General features: G+C 42.1%; 1 protein-coding gene across 4 annotated transcripts; it reads left to right on the top strand.

The window, feature by feature from the left end:
* Positions 1–1,438: 1,438 nt before the first annotated feature.
* LOC307078808 (membrane cofactor protein-like) lies at positions 1,439–17,890 on the top strand. 4 transcript variants are annotated; one of them, XM_079740798.1, is made up of 8 exons: positions 1,439–1,648; positions 13,230–13,415; positions 14,338–14,514; positions 14,712–14,798; positions 15,598–15,780; positions 15,903–16,079; positions 16,278–16,364; positions 17,688–17,890. In XM_079740798.1, the coding sequence occupies exons 1-8, from the start codon at positions 1,483–1,485 to the stop codon at positions 17,699–17,701; spliced, it is 1,077 nt and encodes a 358-aa protein (XP_079596924.1). In that variant the 5' UTR covers positions 1,439–1,482; the 3' UTR covers positions 17,702–17,890. The 4 variants fall into 4 exon arrangements, 3 of the variants coding, with proteins under 3 accessions (XP_079596924.1, XP_079596925.1, XP_079596923.1); XM_079740799.1 differs by having other exon boundaries at positions 17,056–17,890; XR_013812008.1 differs by having other exon boundaries at positions 13,230–13,531; positions 16,278–17,890.
* The last annotated feature ends 188 nt before the right edge of the window (positions 17,891–18,078 follow it).

Here is an 18,078-nt window from a genome sequence, read left to right as displayed (position 1 = left end):
TGTCCCCTTTAAATTATCCAAACCTCTTTGAACCATTTCTAAACTCTGTCCGTACTTTTTCAAATGGAAGCATCCTGGCCCATTCTGTCGAGTATTAACGGCGTCTTCTGCCCTTTAAAGGACAAATCCGGTGTAAAATGGATTTGGGATATGTTTGGTATGATAACGAGTTGGAACGTTCCTTTTGGATCACAAAAAACGCATATAGACGCATTCTTCAGTTGGCTGTTCTTAGCCGATTCTATCAAAACGCTATAAACTTGGAACGATTGGGGCATGTGTTATGGTAAAAACTCAATCGCTATTTTAAACCATAAAAAGGCTAGAAGTAGCCAGACATTTCTTTGGTAGTACAATAAGGATCTTAACATATAAAATTAGGCATTGATAACTTTGTAAGTGTACAGATTGTTTATTAAAAAGGACTTTTAATACACACAAATCCATCAGTAGAGCACCCGTCGACGCCATTTTGTTTTTAAGACTTGATAGGTAGATTGACGAACACAGAGATTGAGACATCCGTCAGCAACACGCAAGCTCTGTGTTCGCCAATCTACTTATCGAGTCTTCAAAACAAGATGGCCTCGACGGGTGAACTACTGATGGTAATGTGTGTATAAAATGTCCTTTTTAATAAACAATCTGTGCAATTACAAAGTGACCTTATACTACCAAAGAAGTGTCGGGCTACTTCTAGCATTTTAAGGGGTTTAAAATAGCGATTTAGTTTTTACCATAACAAATGCCCCCATCGTTCCAAGTTTATAGCGTTTTGGTAGAATCTGCTAAAAACAGCCAACTTAAGAATGTGCCAAAGCACGCTTTTTTGCTCCCAAATGAACATTCCAACTCATTACCATACTAAACATATCCCAGATCCATTTTACACCGGATTTGTCCTTTAACCCGTAACCCGTCTAACCCGTAACATTCAGAAACTTCGGGAAACAATCTCTTGGTTTCCCAAAGTTTCTGAATGGTCCATGTGCAAATAAGTGGTGACAGGACTGACAGGAAGCAGTCCTTATATGTGGTTGTCGGAGGAGAAATTATGTACTGTGGTTTTAAGGCCAAGCCTACCTTACAACCACAAATAAGGACTGCTTCCTGTCAGTCCTGTCACCACTTATTTGCACATCGACCATTACACTTGGATTACACTTGTAAGGTAGGCTTGGCCTTAAAACCACAATACATAATTTCTCCTCCGACAACCACATATAAGGACTGCTTCCTGTCAGTCCTGACGCCACACTTATTTGCACATCGACCATTACACTTGGAATACACGCAGCAAGAAGTAAGCAACCTAGTGTACAAATGTAACATATCTTTAATATATAAGGATTACTTTGATTGGGGAATACTGGACTAATACCAATTCAGCGGTAACGTTAAGTCAGCTAACAGTCTTGGCTATTATACCGATCGATTATGAAGCGGAAGCTTATAACATGTAACGTACATGCTCAATGTTATATGTATAAAAGCCTTTTGACTGTTGACCTTTGTTCTGGTTATTGTCTGCAGAGTGTAAGGACAGACATGGTTGACTCGGAACAGGTCCTGGGCTGTAAGGCCCCGATGGGGCTGGTCCTGATGCTTCTCTTGTTCAGCCTGCTGGGGCCTCTGGGACAAGTACAAGGTAAGCAACACATTTATTTTTGAGTTATAGGAGTTATGGAAGATACGTGAATGGAAATGGTTATTCTTGATTTGTGAATTTATATGATGTGCTGTTTTAATCAAAAGTCGGCTGAGATAACGTTTTGACCCATACTATTGAATGCCATATAACCTCAAAGATAGGCCACCCACAATTGTCAAACCAATTAAAAATGACTTTGAGAATAATTTCAGCTCTGTTTTTCTGAATGAACGAGTTTATTATCTCTGATAAGTTTTCATGGCAAATTATTATTCTGCTTTTGACTGAATTAACGAGATAGCTCAAAATCCCAAGAGAAGCTCTGATTCACATAAGAGCTTTATATCATAGAAGCAAAGATGTCCTGCCAGTTTTATTTTGGTTATGCATTATACTTCCGTAGTTGGGAGATACTTGTGTCCTTAAGTATTAGTAAGGTAAGGCATTGTTATTAGTTTGCCAACTTTGCGCAGGCACCTCAGGACTTAGGGTTAGGGTTAAACCTGTCTGATCTGCTGAACATTGCAGAGTTCTTCCAGGATCAACGCCGTGGTGCTTGCCCAAAACACAGCTTCTCTTGGAATTTTGAGGTATCTCGTTAATTCTGAAAAACCGAGCAGAATTTATTTTCTCAAGTGAATGCATTATGTTTTTAAGCAAGCGTAATGCATTTACTTGGGAAAGCTGAGGAGATACCTCAAACTCCCAAGAGAAGCTGCGTTTTGGTCTGATTTGTATCCCCGTTGTGACTTCTGAGGCGACGGCACTGGCCTTCATGAAACCACTTGTGTGAGACAAAGGGCGATTTGTGAAAATATTCACAAGCTCTGTTGATACAGAGTGGCTGAACCCAACCCCCCACTCGGTCATTAATAACATTGTCCCTTCATGTTTTCTTCCATAACTTATACCAACGGAGCATTAAATGAGACTGAATGAACGGTGTTTTATCTCTTCCATGGTTACTGCACTTTGGTACATTCTTCACCGATCGGTGCTTCAATAATTCCAAACGCTTTCTACTTTTGCTGAAGTGCATTGTCTAGAAAATATTTGTACTTTTATTTATACTAGATTTTATTTCTAGAGCACTTCTAGAGCAAAAAAAATCTGGATTTATATTTATAACGTAGCCTATTTCAAAATGTAATCAAAGGCACGAGGAACCAATTATCTAAACCAAACCTTGCCAGGTGATGCCAGGCTAACGATGTCATTGATATGATATTGGGTGACAAATGTGGACATTGGACAATATTTCAAACCTAACCCTTACCGTTGAGATCGATTTTCAACCAGTTTTATCCTCATATCAAGGACTTTGTGAGGCACTTGGGGAAATATGTGTGAAACATTTTTCCATGTGTAAACAGTACCAATCTGAATTAAATCGACTCTCAATTACTTAGGCAAGGCAAGGAAACTTTATTTATATAGCACTTTTCATACACAAGGCAGACTCAAAGTGTGGTGTTCCCAACACAGAATGTTATACAGTAGTTTTTATCAGTTTGCATGTTCTCCAATGTGATTGGTTGGTATTAGGTGGAGGGCATCTATTGGTTGTTCGTGTAGGTATATTCGGCAGAATCGCCATCAGGGGCTCTCTGGGTACTCCGCTCGGCCTAAATAGCACCTGCTGGTTGCACGCATGGATTTCAATAGTATTGGATTGAGTCATAAGTCTGCCGTGTGTGCTTCAAGTTCTGCTTAAGCAGTTTATAACTATACAGTGTTTGAAACGTAACAGTTTGGCGACGAGGATGGGATGTTTAAATTGGAAGAAGTCAGAGTTAGTATTAGAATAGATTAGATTAGATTTATTTATTGTCCTTGTTCAACAGAGTTAACAACAAAATTATGTTTAGAGCATCACCACCACCACCACTGGCATACAAGTACCTGATAGCATACATTACCCACTATAAAGATAGATCTCCCATATGCTATAGTATATAAATATTAATAATAAATAATAATAACAATAAACCAAAAGTGCAATAGTGCTAGTGAAGTTGAAATCTCAACAGTCCAGTTATAGCTACAATGTGTGGGAGGAAAGAGAATGAGAATGCAGCTATGCAAGTCCAGTCCATAGTTATTGTGATGTGTGAGTGTATTGGATGAGTGGTCGGGGGGGGGGGGGGGGGGGAAATAGTGTACAGGGCAGCAATGCAGTCCAGTTCACAGTTATTGAGTGGGAGTTATAGTGGGAGTTTTGTGACAGAGGGGTTGGGGGTGGGGTGGGGGGTGTTCGTTCAGTAGTCTGACAGCCTGTGGATAGAGCCTGTTGGTCAGTCTGTTTGTCCTGGAGCGGATGGAATGGTATCTACGTCCAGAGGGCAGTTGCTGGAAGAGATGGTGCGCTGGGTGGAACTGGTCCTGTAGGATGTTGTTTACCCGGCGTAGGCAGTGGGAGGTGAAGACTATGGAGATCTCTGGGGAGCTTATCCCAATGATCCTCCCCGCAGTCTTGACCACTCTGTGGAGGGCCTCCTTTTCTGCATTGGTGCAGCTGGAGAACCACACCAGTAGTCCGTAGGTGAGTACGCTCTCTACTGCGCAGTGGAAGAAGTTGACCATGAGTCCCTGTGAAAGTTTTGCCCTTTTAAGTTTCCGCAGGTAGAAGAGGCGTTGTTGTGCCTTACCCACAGCAGAGGTGATGTTGGTCCTCCAGGACAGATCGTCGGCCACAGTCACGCCCAGAAACGTGAAGTTGGACGCCCTCTCTACCTCCTCCCCTCTAATTAGGAGTGGTGAGTGGCTGAGGTGTCTGGCCCTGCGGAAATCGATGATCACTTCCTTGGTCTTGGTGGTGTTGAGAACCAGATTGTGATCACCGCACCACTCTACCAGTCTCTTGGCCTCCCTCCTGTATGAGGTCTCATCATTTCCTGTGATGAGGCCAAGTACTGTTGTGTCGTCAGCAAATTTCACTATGAGGTTAGATGGAGAAGTGGAGCAGCAGTCGTGAGTGAAAAGAGTGTAGAGAAGTGGGCTGAGCACGCAACCCTGAGGGGTCCCGGTGTTCATGGGCAGGGTGGGGGAGACGTGCTTGCCAATCCTGACATGTTGTGTGCAGTGTGTTAGAAAGTCCAAAATCCAGTTGCACAATGTGGTGTTCAGGGATTGGGATATTGCTGTGTAGCTTGTTTGGCAGGATAGTGTTGAAGGCTAAACTAAAGTCAACAAAAAGGAGTCTCCCATATTTGTTCCTGTGCTCAAGATGTTCTAGTAGAGCAGCATTACTCATTGCGCGGCTCGCAAGCCACATGCGGCTCGCCAAGCCTCTATTTGCGGCTCGCATGGCGGTAAAAATATACAGTGATATGATCATGCAGTGAATACAGATATTTAAAAAAACAATACAAACAATTATTTAAAAAATAAATCAACAGCGGCATTAAAAGGTGGAAATATAGCCTTGTCTAGAAAATATTTTTAAACTTGCTCGGCTCTACACTGACAGCGGGGTTGCCAGATTGGCGGTTTTCCTGCATAACAAGAGAGAATGTGCTCTTTGGATGGACTTATTCTTATTAACTTATTCTTCAATAGCTTCCATGTTATGTGACCCAGTGTCTCCACATTATTCCAGAAAATAGCACACAGTCACACAAGTCTTAATTTTCCTCTCAAAGTGCACCAGATTGATGCGTTCCAGGTTAAAAGGTACCAAATTTTCTTCCGGGGGAGCATGCCCCCGGACCCCGCTAAGGACCGGGTTCCCTCCACAGTTTCACAAAATTCTGTGGGAAACACTGCTTCAGGGAGGACATATTATTAAGCAGGCATACTTATTTATGACTGGATTTATAGCTTTTGATACTTTGCGGTAAAAATGGCTCTCCTGTTGACGTCGTCCTGTCAGTGCGGCTCTCCTGAAAATAATAGTGAATACCACTGTAGTAGAGTGTGTAACACAATGGCAATGGCATCCTCTGTAGACCTGTTCTTCCTGTAAGCAAACTGATTATGATCTAATGATGGTGGTATGGAGGCTTTAGTGTGTTTCATGACCAGTTTCTCAAAGCATTTTGCGACGATAGGGGTGAGTGCATTGGTTTCATCGGTTCTGTACACTGCAGTCCTGGCTCGTAGTAATGATTTGACTTTTGGCGTCATCCAGGGTTTAACGTTTGGGAAGACACGGATCTGCTTCCAGGATGTAACAATATCCACACAAAAAATGATGTAGTCAAGGACTGAGACAAGAGAATTATTCAGAGACCTACGTGTCAACACTCCCAGTCCACTGAAAATGTCTGTGGAGCTGAAGCAGTCCTGGAGGGGATGGCGTCCTCGGGCCAAAACCTGACAAACCTGACTTCGGGCCTACTGGCTCTGATTTTGGGTGTGTGCAAGGGGTGCAGGAGGAGCGAAACATGATTTGAGAGACCTAGGTGGGGGTACGCCTGTGTTCTGTATGCATGGGCTATGTTAGTATAAACCTGATCAAGTGTGTTGCTCCCTCTGGTAGCACATTTCACGTTACGGTGGTAAGAGTGGAGTACAGACTTTAAGTCGGCATGATTAAAATCCCCCGCCACAATAAAGATACTGTCGGGATGTGCCACCAGGCTTTTGTTTACAATGTCCTGTAGCCTAGCTAGTGCCAGCTTAGCATTGCTTCGGGTGGAATGTAAACAGCACAGATGTAAACAGAAGAGAATTCTCTTGGTAAGTAAAACGGTCTGTATTGAAGCAGTAAAAATTCCACATCAGGGCAACAATGTTTGCCAACAACTGTGACATTGGTACACCACGAGTCATTGGTATAGATACACAGACCTCCTCCTAGCTTCTTACCCGAGTCAGCTGTTCTGTCCGCTCGATAGGCAGTGCGGCTCAATAGCCAAGGCCAGGGTCTTGTTATCCAGCCAGGTTTCCGTAAAAATTAAGCTGCAGCAGTTCTCGATGTGTTTTTGTGTAGCTAGTTTCAGTCTGATCTCATCCATCTTGTTGCGGATCGAACGGGTGTTCGAGAGAAAGATGGTAGGTAGCGGGGGTATGAATAGGTTAGCTTTGAGCCTAGCCTACGTACCTCCGCGTTTTCCCCTCTTCTGCAGCCGCTCACAGTGTCTCCTCCTACGCTTCTCGGCCTCAGGAGTGCTGGATGGTGATCTGGTGATCTCGCCTGGGATGTTGAAGTCGGCTGGGAGTTGGCGAAATGCAGCGTTGTTGAGCTTTTAAAGTTCATTTTGGCTGTAAGTGAGGCAGAAGATGACGACGAACAACCAGAGAGACGTTCGGCGAGTGAAAGGATCGTCGAACAGAAGATGGCATTTGGTAAGCCAGAAGATTTCCACTTCGAGGAAAGTGAGGAAAGTTCAGGTAGTTATCGAGAGCGGTTAGAGCAGTACTTTGCAGCAAATGGATTGGACACTAAAGAAGAGAGAACCGAAGCGGTTTTCCTTACGGTGATAGGCAAAAGGGCGCATAGCTTGCTGATGGATTTGTGCGCGCCAGAAAAGCCATCGGGAAAAACGTAGGAAGTACTGGTGGAAATGCTGGAAAAGCACTACGTCTCGAAAACCATCTTTATTGCTGAGAGATGCAAGTTTCACGGAAGAAACCAAAAGGAAAACGAAACAATGAGTGAGTACATTGCAAGTTTGAGAAAGTTAGCAGCCACATGCAAATTTGGAACGTTTTTATACGAAGCACTGCCTGATAGGGTTGTCTGTGGAATTAAGAGCAGTAAACTAAGAGATCGGTTACTCAATGCGGCCCACACAAAATACTTAACGTTACAGCTCGCAGTTGAAATGGGGCTTTCTTTTGAAGTAACAAAGGACAGTGCGCAACAGTTTGCACAGAAAGGTTATAAAGCTAATGTGGTAGAGAAGAAAGCCCCAATAAAGCATTGAGAGGCTACGGAAAAGTCTACAGCTAACGGAAAGTCCTGCTATCGCTGCAATGGAAAAGGTCACAGACCGGATGAATGCAGGTTCAAGGACGCAGTGTCACCATTGTAAGAAAAAGGGACACATCGCAAAAGCATGCCGCGGACATAAGGAAAGAGGCTATGGCAAGGCATGGAAAGGGACCAGGCATTTGGAATGCTGCAACGCTCTCAAGCATGAGACATGTACGGATTGAAGAACTCTCAAGCAGCAGGGAAGACATGTTTGCAACTCTCCCCAGTAGTAGAGAAGACTGTAGTGTGCCGAAAAGGTGCATCGTGGAGGCAGTAAAGAACATTGACACTGGTCAGACATTGGACAGTGGAGGGTCTGATCTTTTTGCAATGGACACGGGTAAAGTTGACATTGTCAACTACTATGTGTATGTCAGTGTAAATGGTACAAGGGTTGTCGTGTTCTTGAAGAAAGTAGTTCAATCCGGGTTGCTTTTAACTCACTTTTTTTGTTAAAGTATTTCGGTATGGTAACTATGAAGCAAAAGGAGGGAATTGTATTTAACACGCGTGGAGAGAGATACCGCAGAGCTACCTTCCAGCACCGGGAGGCTTTCCCCGGGGCTCTCAACGGGTCTGCCATATGTCTGACCTCATCTGACTCCCGCTCCCCGTTTGTATCAAGTAGGCGTGGCCTATGTGAAGTAGGCGTGGACTATGTGAAGTAGGCGTGGCCTCTGTAACGTATTGGCTCCGGCTTCCTCACCTGTCTAAAGGTGCTGCCATCTGTGGCTGGAGTAGTTATTGCAGCTTATATGTTGGTCCTGCTCCCTTTGTGGCTATGTAGAGGTAATGCAGCTTGTGTGTTCGATCCTGCTTCCTTGTGGCTATGTGGGGGCAGCTTGTGTGCTTAAAAAACGTAACAGGGTTAAAATGGAGGTAGACACTGGCGCAGCCGTGTCAGTGATATCTGAAACTCTGCTTAGACACAGGTTTAAAGAAGTTAGACTTGCAAATTGTGTGCTGAAAACCTACAGTGAGGAATCATTGAAATTGTTAGGAAAATTCACAGCAAAGGTGAAATGCAAAGAACGCTCTGAAAGGCTAGAAATACTTGTAGTGAAAGGTAGAGTTCCTGCATTAATGGGCAGAGACTGGATAAGTCAATAAAAGCTAGACTGGTCAGGAGTCAACAGAGTGGCTCCTGATACAGTTGATGATGTGTGTGTCAGACATGCATCAGTATTCAAACCGGATCTGGGCAAGCTTAAAGGTATTGAAGCCAGACTACATGTAGTTCCAGATGCTGTGCCCAAATTCTGTAAGCCTAGAAATGTGCCTTATGCACTTAGAGAAGCCGTAGAGAGGGAACTGGCAAAATTGGAAGCTGAAGGTGTCATTTCACCCATTAATTACAGTGAGTGGGCAGCTCCAATAGTTTGTGTACCTAAAAAGGATGATACTGTGAGAATATGTGGAGACTACAAGGTCACCATAAATTCATGGTTGAATGTGGAACATTATTCTATACCCAAAACTCAGATTTGTTTGCTAAACTAGCAGGAGGTCAGCAGTTTACCAAATTAAACTTGTCACAGGCTTATCAGCAAGTTCTGCTAGAGGAAAATTCAAGACATTACCTAACTTTCAACACACACAAAGGGTTGTATCATTACAATAGGTTACCCTATGGTGTCGCTAGCGCACCTGCTATTTTTCAAAAGATTCTGGATCAGGTTCTTCAGGGCATGGAAGGTGTCATATGTTATTTAGGTGACATATTATGTACGGGAAAAGATGCAGAAAGTCACCTGACTAACTTGGAAGAGGTTCTTAGCAGACTTCCAACTTACAATCTCAGGGTAAAAAGAGAGAAGTGTGCATTCATGCAGAACAGCGTTTCATACTTAGGACATGTCATTGATGCCATGGGCATACATCCAATGAAGGAAAATACAGATGCTATTCAGAGGGCTGCAGTTCCAAAAAATCTAACTGAACTGAGGTCATTTTTAGCTCTGTTAAACTACTATGGGAAGTTTATCCCTAATCTATCTACTCTGATTCAGCCAATGACGGCATTTTCATATAAAGATGCAACCTGGGAATGGTCAGAGAAATGTCAAAGTGCATTTGAAAGTGCAAAGACATCTCTTCAGTCAGATAAATTGTTAGTACATTTTGATGCAGATTTACAAATCATACAAGCAAGTGATGCTTCTCCTTATGGGGTAGGGGCTGTAATCAGCCACAAAATGAAAGATGGAAGCGAGAGACATTGCATCGAGAATGCTAATGAAAACAGAACAGAATTACTGTAAACTGGAAAAAGAGGCACTGGTCTTGTGTTTGGAGTTATGAAATTCCATGATTATCTTTATGGAAGGAAATTCCTGTTATTGACAGACCACAAGCCGCTGTTAAAATTTTTTGGGCCTAAGACAGGTGTGCCAACCCTTGCCGCTGCTAGATTACAAAGATGGGCTCTAATTTTGGCAGCGTATACATACGAAATCCAATACATGAAGTCAGAGCAGCATAGCAATGCAGATGCCTTATCAAGATTACCTGTCGAGCCTGATGTAGATGTGTCAAACCCAATTTACAGAGTGTCTTACTTGGAAGACTTACCTTTTACTGCTAGAGAAATAGCCAAAGAAACAGACAGAGATCCTGTGTTAAGAGTGGTTAAACAGCTGGTGTTAACTGGGTGGCCTAAACATGTACAGGATGAGTCACTGAAGCCTTATTTTCAGAGATGATTAGAGTTTAGCATTGAAGATGATTGTTTACTATGGGTTACCGCGTGGTAGTCCCTGATAAACTGAGATACAAGTTATTGTCTGAATTACATGAGTACCACTGGGGAATAGTTAAAATGAAATCCCTCGCTAGAAGTCTATTCTGGTGGCCTACATTAGATGACAGTATAGAACGTGAAGTGAATAAGTGTACTATTTGACAGCAGCAGCGTAGTATGCCTGCTACAGCACCAGTACATACATGGAAATGGTCTTTGAGTCCATGGGAAAGGGTACATCTTGATTTTGCTTAGGCAGAATCGCCACCAGGGTGCTCTCTGGGTACTCCGCTCAGCCTAAATAGCATGTGCTGGTTGCACGTGTGGATTTCAATAAAGTATTGGATTGAGTCATAAGTCTGCCTCGTGCGCTTCAAGTTCTGCTTAAACAGTGTATAACTATACAGTGTTTGAAACACAACACAAAGTGCTTCACATATAAACATTGTCATACAATAAAATAAAATAATAGATAAGTAAAAGAAAACATATGCAAAGAAATGAGTGAAATAGATCAGTATTTTTAAAAGTGTAATGTATTTAAGATCAGATCAACAGTCTCTCGTGGAGCCACGCCGGGAATGCCAACCCGACCTAAAGGAACTTGGTCCTTTCTCTGGGACTCCAACCTGGACTCTAGGACTCTAACCCAGACAGAACTCGGGTCTCAAACCCTTCAAAGTTACCCATGTCAGGACTCCAACCCGACCTAAAGGAATTTGGTACCCACATCGGGACTCCAACCCGACCTAAAGGAACTTGGTCCTTTCTCTGGGACTCCAACCCCAATTCTAACCAATTTCTATTCTAGGAGTCTAACCCAGATTCTAGGACTCTAACCCAGACAGACGTTGGGACTCTAACCACGAACCAAACGCCTTATTCTGGGACTCCAACCCAGGCAGACGTCGGGACTCTAACCCAGACAGAACTAAGGCCTTTCTCTGGGACTCCAACCTGACCTAAAGGAACTTGGTCCTTTCTCTGGGACTCCAACCCGACCTAAAGGAACTTGGTCCTTTCTCTGGGACTCCAACCTGACCTAATGGAACTTGGTCCTTTCTCTCGGACTCCAACCCGACCTAAAGGAACTTGGTCCTTTCTCTGGGACTCCAACCTGACCTAAAGGAACTTGGTCCTTTCTCTGGGACTCCAACCCGACCTAAAGGAACTTGGTCCTTTCTCTGGGACTCCAACCCGACCTAAAGGAACTTGGTCCTTTCTCTGGGACTCCAACCCAGACTCTTGGACTCTAACCAAGACAGAACTTGGGTCTCAAACCCTTATCCTTTCTCTCTGGTATCAGATCATGTATCTTCCTGGTAAAAATAGAAAATAAAGGGAAAGTTAAAAAGGCATTTTAGTAATGAAATAGAAACTAAAGACAAAGTTAAAAAAGCATTTTAGAAAGCAATGCATGCAATGATGCAATGTATTCAAGATTTAGCAGAAAGCTAAAGCAAACATAAAAGTCTTCATTCTTGTTTTAAAGGTGGTCATAGTTGGGGCAAGTCTTAAATCATCAGGGAGATAATTCCAGCTATTTGTTACATAGTTACTAAATCCTGCTTCCCATGTTTCATGTTTACACTGGGGATAATTAACAGATTGGTCTCAGAAGATCTTAGTGGTCTAGAAGGCTTGTGTAGTGGAAGCATATCAGTTAAATATTTTGGGCCTAAACCATGTAGGGATTTATAGGTTAGCAACATGATTTTAAAATCAATTCTCTGACCTACAGGAAGCCAATGTAACGATTTAAGAATTGGTGTAATAATGTTCAAATCTTTTGGTCTTTGTTAGAACTCTAGCAGCAGCATTCTGAACAAGCTGAAGTTTCCTTAAAGTTTTTTCTTGGTGACCTGTAAGGAGACCATTGCAGTAATCAAGCTTACTAGTGATAAAGGCATGTACATGTTTTTGTAAGTCTTCGGTGGACATGAGCACTCTAAGACTTGCTACATTTAGATGATAATATGCAGATTTTGTAACTGATTTGATGTGACTGTCGAAATGTCTAAATCTGAATCCATGATAACCCCTAGATTTCTTGCTTTGATTGAGGTTTTCAGGGACAGAGAGGGAAGGTGTTGGGTTACTTTAAGCCTTTCTATTTTAGCAGTAAATACAATTATCACGGTTTTGTCCTCATTTAGTTTAAGGAAATTTCGGCACATCCAGTCTTTCACTTGCTCAATGCACTGGCACAGCAGATCTACGGGCCAATAGACATTTGGTGATAGCGATACATAGATTTGCGTGTCATCAGCATAGCAATGATGGTCAATATTGTTATTTTGCATGATTTGCCCTAGTGGGAGCATGTAGATGTCAAATAAAGAGGGTCCTAAGATCGAACCTTGTCAGACTCCACATGTCATGTTGGTTGATTCTGATACAAAGTCGCCAATGGCACAAAGTAGTTCCTATTTTGTAGGTAGGACCTGAACCAATTTAAGACTGTGCCTGAAACCCACACCCAGTTTTCTAACCTGTCCTGTATTGTATGGTCTACAGTGTCGAATGCAGCACTGAGGTTACTTATTGAGATGAGGAAGCAAAAACTAGGGAATACTGAACGTCAAACCGAATTCTTCATTGACCCTGTCAGAAATCCAAACCCTTGGTTTATTGCCATAAAATAATACATTTGTGGTAATACATCAAATGCAATGGTCCGAAAGGCTTCCTTTTCTGCTCTGCATGTGAAAGCAGCCTCAGGTGACACAGATAATGAGGAGACCATAACCTGTTCAGCAATGCACAACATGGTAACAGTTATTAAATGGTAATGACTTATTTAGCCAGGAGGGCAGCATTACAATCGCCGGTCCAAGCAGTGATGCTCATGTATTCATTTTGGCTTATTGTGCCAAAATGAGAACTCAATTTGGTCTAATTGTGTTTTTTCCTTTTAGCTCAAGATTGTGAGAAACCTATGAGAGACACCATGAGTTTAATAGATGAAGACATCCTGAAAGTGCATTTTCCAGATGGAGCATTAGTAACATTTGAGTGTGCAATGGGATACAGGAGAATTGGAGGATCTAGTAAAACCACTTGTGAGGCAGGGACGTGGACACCTTTGACACTTACATGCAAGAGTGAGTATTATTTGTTTTAAATGTTTACTGCTCATACACAGGGACTGTGTATTGGTGCACCCGCCACTGTGTCTGGTGGATGAAAACAATAGCTGGAATCCTGTAGCCCTCATAATGTAAGTAAGCTGCGTTTTTGATAAGTTAAACGGCAGTGTGACAGTGTCACAATATGGAATGGCGTGTTTTTGCTAGGGGTGATTATTGATATGTTTTTTTAATATCGATGGCATTATCGATTCTTCCGATTGGTTTGATTTCATGATATATTCCTGATACCTTTTCTGCTAAGCCTGCCTGCATGGCATTAACTATAACATAGAATTACTAGCCTATGTAACGGTCGTCATTTTACAACAATTTATGCATTTTGTATTATATTATGTACTTCGGTAAAGCTTTGAAGCCAGATAAGTAATTAAAGCCTTTTATTTTGGAGTAGTGGCTATTGTCGATTCTCAAGCACGAGTCAATCATGACTCGTCAAGTCCGCCTATCATGATATATGTTGGCGAAGACAAAGACGTGAAACGCAAGCAAACCCCAATTGGTCCCAGGACCAATTGCTAGTGAGCTGATTATAAACTTAATACAATAAATCAGCTTACAATAAATAATTAGATAGTAATCATAAGTAAGTAGTTATTATATTATTTTTTACTTCTCAACTCCAAACCAGGATGTCTATGATTATGCAAGCGTTGTGAGATACAAATGTCTGAAGGATTACACCATCAATGGCTCAGCGTCACTAAAATGTTCAAGTAATGGAAAATTCACACCAAATCCTCCAACTTGTTTAAGTAGGTTATAATGTTTTCAGCAGCTTTTCTTAAACCTCTCTCGATGAGTTGCATATTCTCGTTGAGAGAATAACCAGGGAACTCATCCATGTTAACGCATTTCTATTACCATTTTTCTGTAGTGGTTCGCTGCAAAGTGCCGATCATTCCAAATGGTTCGCCAAAGTCTGGAGCCCGCCCTCCGTATGTACACAGGAGTTTGGTTGAGTACGAGTGTAACCCTGGATTTAAGATGGACGGGGTGGGGGTCATGACCTGCCAACTGAACAGCACATGGTCATCAACGCCAGTGTGCAAAGGTAAGGGCTGCTTATGAATGAAGTTGATATATAATTACTGCATTTGTTTACTATTTCTGTGTTCCGAACAATTTATCAGACCACAATATGAATAAGGTGGCAGTTTTTGGACTTTCCTTTGGAAATGTTTGAACTTCAGTTCAAACATTTAGTATATTGATGGCTTTTGATTTGATTCAGCCGATATTTTCTTCTAGCAATTATCATCACCACAACCCCCACTACCACTACTGCTACCATCAATACAACCATGACCCCAAAGACCCCCGCCACCACCCAGAAAGGTAACATTGTTTTTGAGCTAAATAACCATATAAATTAGGCTCATTATTCGGACTGCATTTGTTATCCATGAGAAATCTTCTTTTTGGAATTTCTACTCTGGAACTCCCCATCGCAATGCAAATGGTATACAAAGGCTACAAATGAAGTCGTATGAAATAGTTATGGGCAGTGCAGTTAGCAGAATACACACATGATGACGAGTTTGTGTAGACCAGGATATTGACGTTGTATGCACGTTAAAGAGAGAGACAAAGCAAAAAATATAAATATGTAAATTGCATTATACAGTATCAAGGAGGAATATAAAGCACCCTGCAAACTATTATCCAATGAGCATATTTCCAGCACTTAAACTCTTTAAATATCATCCCATACCGCCGTTCAAGTCCTCCTATCATGATATATGTTAGCGAAGACAAAGACGTGAAACGCAAGCAAACCCCAATTGGTCCCAGGACCAATTGCTAGTGAGCTGATTATAAACTTAATACAATGAATCAGCTTACAATAAATGATTAGATAGTAATCATAAGTAAGTAGTTATTATATTTTTTTTACTTGGAACTTACAGTTCTACTGTTTAAATAATGATCATTATTATTATTAAAGTGATTTATTCCTATTATCATTTGAAATAAATAATGATGGTTTCATTGATTTATTTATATATTAAATAAGACCGCCGACCTGTTCAGGTGTCCAATCATATAAAGCCTGTTTGTGCATATATTTAGTTTCCACACATATTCGACCCCCCCCCCCCCCCCCCCATATCTAATATCTATCTTGTTTTTTCAGTTGTAAAATGTGATTCAGCGCCTTCAGTTGATAATGCTGAAGCTCCATCTCCAAACAAGGATGTCTATGATTATGCAAGCGTTGTGAGATACAAATGTCTGAAGGATTACACCATCAATGGCTCAGCGTCACTAAAATGTTCAAGTAATGGAAAATTCACACCAAATCCTCCAACTTGTTTAAGTAGGTTATAATGTTTTCAGCAGCTTTTCTTAAACCTCTCTCGATGAGTTGCATATTCTCGTTGAGAGAGTAACCAGGGAACTCATCCATGTTAACGCATTTCTATTACCATTTTTTTGTAGTGGTTCGCTGCAAAGTGCCGATCATTCCAAATGGTTCGCCAAAGTCTGGAGCCCGCCCTCCGTATGTACACAGGAGTTTGGTTGAATACGAGTGTAACCCTGGATTTAACATGGACGGGGCGGGGGTCATGACCTGCCAACTGAACAGCACATGGTCATCAACGCCAGTGTGCAAAGGTAAGGGCTGCTTATGAATGAAGTTGATATATAATTACTGCATTTGTTTACTATTTCTGTGTTCCGAACAATTTATCAGACCACAATACGAATAAGGTGGCAGTTTTTTGGGCTTTCCTTTGGAAATGTTTGAACATCAGTTCAAACATTTAGTATATTGTTGGCTTTTGATTTGATTCAGAGGATATTTTCTTCTAGCAATTATCATCACCACAACCCCCACTACCACTACTGCTACCATCAATACAACCATGACCCCAAAGACCCCGGCCACCACCCAGAAAGGTAACATTGTTTTTGAGCTAAAAACAAACAAACAGTGATATGTTTTTGAGCTAAATCACCATATAAATTAGGCTCATTTTTCGGACTGCATTTGTTATCCATGAGAAATCTTCTTTTTGGAATTTCTACTCTGGAACTTCCCATCGCAATGCAAATGGTATACAAAGATTATGTAACAAACTCAAGAGAAGGGATTATCATTTAAACTCTGGTTTTGGCTCCTTATGTTCAGTATCTTTGAAGTTTTTTCAACTGCTGCTTCACAAAATGCATTGAACCTGTCTCTTATCGGGGAGAAGCCATAGAACCAAATGTGGTCCGACTAGTTTGAGTGATTTTGCTGTCAGCCTTATTGTAAGGGATCCTGATATTTAAGTTCCTGTTTTTCGGCAACATGTGCTTTTAATTACATTTTGTAGGTCAGTTGGTGGTATCTTGTGCTTTTCTGTTTGTTTTGGATTGCCATGTACTTTTGACTCTACCCTGCTACTCTTGATTTGAATTGCTGCCTCTTTGTGAACACACCTGTTGCTAATGTGTGTTGATTGGTTTGTGGGTATTTAAGCTCAGTGTGCCCATCAGTCTCTGTCGGATCGTGCCAGTATGTTACCTGTGCCTTGCTGGAAATAAACTCAGAGAAAGTTTTGAAACCAAGCCTTCTGTCTGCAATTGGATCCTTTTCTACTGAAAGCCTAACAGTACAATCCAACCAGTATGGATCCAGCAGAAGTCAGCCAGTGGAAGACGGTCCTCGAACACCATGGTGTCGCTCTTGGGAGACAACAGCAGCAACTGGAAGAGATTGGGAGAACAGTAACGGCCATCTCAACTGGGCTCACTGATCTCGCAGCCCAGGTTCAACAACTCCAAGTCTCAAGGGCTCCTCCAGCAGCAGCTCCCCTGGACTCCGTTGTACCATGGCCCAACCCTTCAGTCTCAGAGCCCCGTCTGCCCCCTCCTGAACACTATTCAGAGGAGCCAGTACCTGTCGTTCTTTCCTAGCCCAATGCGAACTAATCTTCCAACTACAACCGTCAGCTTTCCCTACTGATCAAGCAAGAGTGGTGTATGTCATTACCCAGTTGTCCGGCCGAGCTAGAGTGGGGCACAGCAGTCTGGGGAGCCAGGGAGACCTTCTGCAACCTCTTCTCCACATTCTCTGAAGAGATGAAGAAGGTGTTTGATCGTTCCAAACACGGCAGAGAGGTGGCACGGGAGATGCTGCATATCCGTCAGGGAAACCGTTCTGTGTTGGACTGTGCCATAGATTTCCGGACTCTGGCTTCTTCTAGTGCAGTGGTATTCACTATTTTTTTTTTTCAGGAGAGCCGCACTGACAGGACAAAGTCAACAGGAGAGCCATTTTCACTGCAAAGTATCAAAACCTATAAATCCAGTTATACATAAGTATGCCTGCTTATTAATATGTCATCCCTGAAGCAGTGTTTCCCACAGAATTTTGTTAAACTGTGGAGGGAACCCGGTCCTTAGCGGGTTCCGGGGGCATGCTCCCCTGGAAGAAAATTTGGTACCTTTTAACCTAGAATGCATCAATCTGGTGCACTTTGAGAGGAAAATTAAGAATTGTGTGACTGTACTTTTTTCTGGAATAATGTGGAGACACTTTGTCACATAACATGGAAGCTATTGAAGAATAAGTTATTACTTTTTATTAAAATATTTGTAATAAATTAATGAATTCAATATCATCAAA

Source organism: Pollachius pollachius (genome assembly GCF_949987615.1).
Source record: "Pollachius pollachius genome assembly, chromosome: 8".
Classification (NCBI taxonomy): domain Eukaryota; kingdom Metazoa; phylum Chordata; class Actinopteri; order Gadiformes; family Gadidae; genus Pollachius; species Pollachius pollachius.
This window is presented reverse-complemented; position numbering and strand designations above follow the sequence as displayed.